The sequence below is a fragment of the Talpa europaea genome (assembly GCF_964194135.1).
Source record: "Talpa europaea genome assembly, chromosome: 1".
Classification (NCBI taxonomy): Eukaryota; Metazoa; Chordata; class Mammalia; order Eulipotyphla; family Talpidae; genus Talpa; species Talpa europaea.
The window spans coordinates 17,553,029-17,556,241 of record NC_140073.1 but is presented as its reverse complement, the minus strand read 5'-3'; the positions used below and the strand labels follow the sequence as shown (position 1 = coordinate 17,556,241).

Genomic DNA, 3,213 nt, shown 5'->3' with positions numbered 1-3,213 from the left:
AATTATGTTGAACTTTCTTCCAAGGGAAACTGGATTTACTTCACAGAACAATTCATTTTAATCTGAGCATTCAACAAGGATAACCCTAATGAGAAGAAAATAATACCATAGCATCTTTGAATATAGACCCAGAATTCAAGCCAAGTAATGAGATAGGACCCCAGGGAGATCATTGTTATTGCCAAAGCTATACCATTTTCTTTCTTAGACAGTAGAAATCTAATTACCTTCAGGTTTCTCACATTTGAGACATATTAAAAATGAGTTGTGTCCAGGTACAGAAAAACCAACAATATTTTATTTGTAATCTTATTTTTAGCTTTTGAACTACAAATTCTGGTTCTAGAGTTGTTTAAAAGATCATGGGATTTATAGATGCTCATATGTAAATTAATCGGCTGTTTGTTTACTTCCCCCCCCATTTCCATAGAATGGTCTTCCTCATAAATACAGAACAGATCCTTACATGAAAAATATAAGATCTTGTATTTTTCCCTCATTCTCTCTTAAAAATCTATTTCTGACATTGCATTCCCAATTGGTCTACTTCATAAGGGCATGAGGAAAAAAAGGGAAAAAAGAAAAAAAATAGAGAAAGAAAGACAAAATAGACTAGATCTCACCACTAGAATTCACCATAAAAATCTCAAAGTGTAACAGAAATCTTACAAAATTTTCTAGACCAGTTCTTTAGGGAATTGAGATCTCCTATGAAAAATATGGCAATTGGGGATAGCAGGGACAAGATGTGGGAAAATAGTAAATAAGTGCAGCAAAAACAGGTTCTGAGGAATACACATAATTTTGTCTGCTTTAGATCACAATAGAATTTTTAATAAATAAATTTCTTTTCTTTTTTGTTTTTTTTTTGTAAAGACACTTTTTTGAAACAGTAGATTTAGCCCAGTCATTTGTGTCATTTTTAATAAACTGTCTTTTTTTGATTGTTTGTTTTCTGTAACTCTGTAAATGTTTTAGATTTGAGTCTCTTGTACATTGTCTTTAGAGTTCATTCGGATCAATAACGGTTCATGCACTGAACTGTGTATTGAATTTATTGTGTTAACTGTTGTTGTGTGGTTGAAGGGAGATTTGTAAGAGTTATAGTGATTTAGGTGCTCATGCTCAATAGCAGGCATGGGCAGGTGGCTTTCCATGGGAGTGTCCCCTGTAATCTCATCATCCACATTAATGATTTCAACAGTCCTTGTCGGAGCATGGTGATTCTGCCGATGGTGCTGCTTCCTCATCTTATAGAAAATGACCAGCATCACTGCAGCCATGAGCGTGATGGCCACAAAACAGCCAATGATGATTTTAGTCGTCTTCATGACCTCATCAATTCCCGGGATTCCACTGTTCATATCAGTCACCGGGATGGTGAATGCTTTTTCTGTCGACCTTGTGCTCTGTGGCGTGAGGGAGGTGGTCACGTTGGTGGTCTCCCAGTCAATCACTGGAGTGGGACCCACGTTGTTGTCTGTGGTCCGTGCCTCATCCTGAGAAGGTTCCATCGTCTCTACTGTGACGGTTGAAAAGTAAGAGAAGGGAGTAGTGGTTGCTGCAGTAACATTCAGGGTGGCTGAAGCAGTGGTATTTCCAACAGAATTACTCACCATACATGTGTACATGCCTGTATCTTGCACAGTAACATTCGTGAAATTTAACGTGCCATCGCTGAGCACAGCTATCCGCACTTTGTACGCCCCATGTGTCATGACCGTTCCATTGGGAGTAATCCAAGATACGGAGGTCAGGGAGGTGGAGGCCCGGCATTTCAGCTCTGCTGCCATGCCTTCGGTGACATTGAGGTCGGCCGGGGGCTCCACAATCACAGGAGCATAGCAGGTGAAATAATTCTGGTCGAGCTCCCCAATGTACCTCCCTTTCAGATTGGGAGGAGTGTTACACCGGGCACAACAAGCTGTGTTGGAGGGAGCCATGTCTTTTATCCACCAGCTGAGCCACAGTATGTCACAGTTACAGTTCCAAGGGTTGTGATGTAAGTGTATCCGCTCTAGATGATGCAAAGGAGTGAAGAGGTCATGAGGCAGTAATGTCAGATTGTTGTGTGCCAGGTTTATCTCCACTAGTGACTGAAGGTTATCAAAGGCATTCCTTTCAATCACTTGAATCTGGGATTGTATCATCCACAGTTTTTGAAGGTGCATCAACCCCTGGAAGGAGCCAGGCCTGATAGCAGACAAATGATTCCCAGAAAGATCCAGCTCATCTAGCTTTATGAGTGGTGTGAGGTTAGGGATTTCCCGGAGGTTGCACATGGCAAGGTTCAAATACCTCAAGTTGGACAGACCTTCAAAGGCACCTTCTGAGATGTATGAAAGCCTTTTCAATTCCCCTAAGTCTAGTCGGCGCAAAGAAGGGATTCTGTTAAAAGCATAAGAAGGGATGCTTTCAATGGGGTTGTTTCGCAACCAGAGCTCCTTCAGTTTAGACAAATATACAAAAGCTCCATTTGGGATGGTAGTTAGACGATTGTCAAAGAGTTCCAAAGTGTTGAGGTTTGCCAGACCATTGAAGGCCCCGATCTCAATTGTTCTAATATGATTCCTACTCAACTGTAAGATTTCCAGGTGCCTCAAGTGCTTGAAGCTGTTCACTTTGATGATCTGGATTTGGTTCTCATGGAGGTTCAGCAGCCTTGTGTTGGTGGAGATGCCATCTGGAACCTCACGTAGGTTTTTCCGAACACAGATCACCTTGCTGAACTGGTTGCTGCAGGAGCAGACTGAAGGGCAGGTTTGAGCCCGAACCAGACCAGCCACCACAAGAAGTTGAAGAGCCAGCAGCACCACAAGCAGGGGGTCGAATAGGGCCCTGTTAAACCTAGGACCTATCATTATCTGCTGTGGATGTAAGGTCATCTTGTTCAACATTCATAATTTATCTGGTGTTGGTCCTTTTGGAGTTCAAATTGTCTGCAAAACAATAAGAACAACAACAAAAAAAACTATTAGATCTCCTCCAGCTGTCTTTCTAAAGCGATGTCAGTGACACAATGTGTCAGCTAAAGCCATCATTTCTTAGACTAAGAAAACAAAAACTCTAATGGCTCTTATTGAGCAATGTGGCTCATATTTATAGAGAAATGTTTCTGTACTTCAAATTAGCAGCCATTCACATTCTATATTCCATCAGATGTACAACCACAAAGAAATGAAAAGCGGATAGATGGCCTTAATCAGCACTTAC

At 41.2% G+C, this 3,213-nt stretch overlaps 1 protein-coding gene across 1 annotated transcript; it reads right to left on the bottom strand.

Moving 5' to 3' along the window:
* Window positions 1-653: 653 nt before the first annotated feature.
* LRRC4C (leucine rich repeat containing 4C) lies at window positions 654-2,897 on the bottom strand (the record flags this gene model as incomplete). The annotated part of the gene is made up of 1 exon (XM_084230463.1): window positions 654-2,897. One exon carries the CDS (start codon window positions 2,895-2,897, stop codon window positions 975-977), a length of 1,923 nt encoding a protein of 640 aa, XP_084086589.1. The 3' UTR covers window positions 654-974.
* Between the last annotated feature and the right edge of the window lie 316 nt (window positions 2,898-3,213).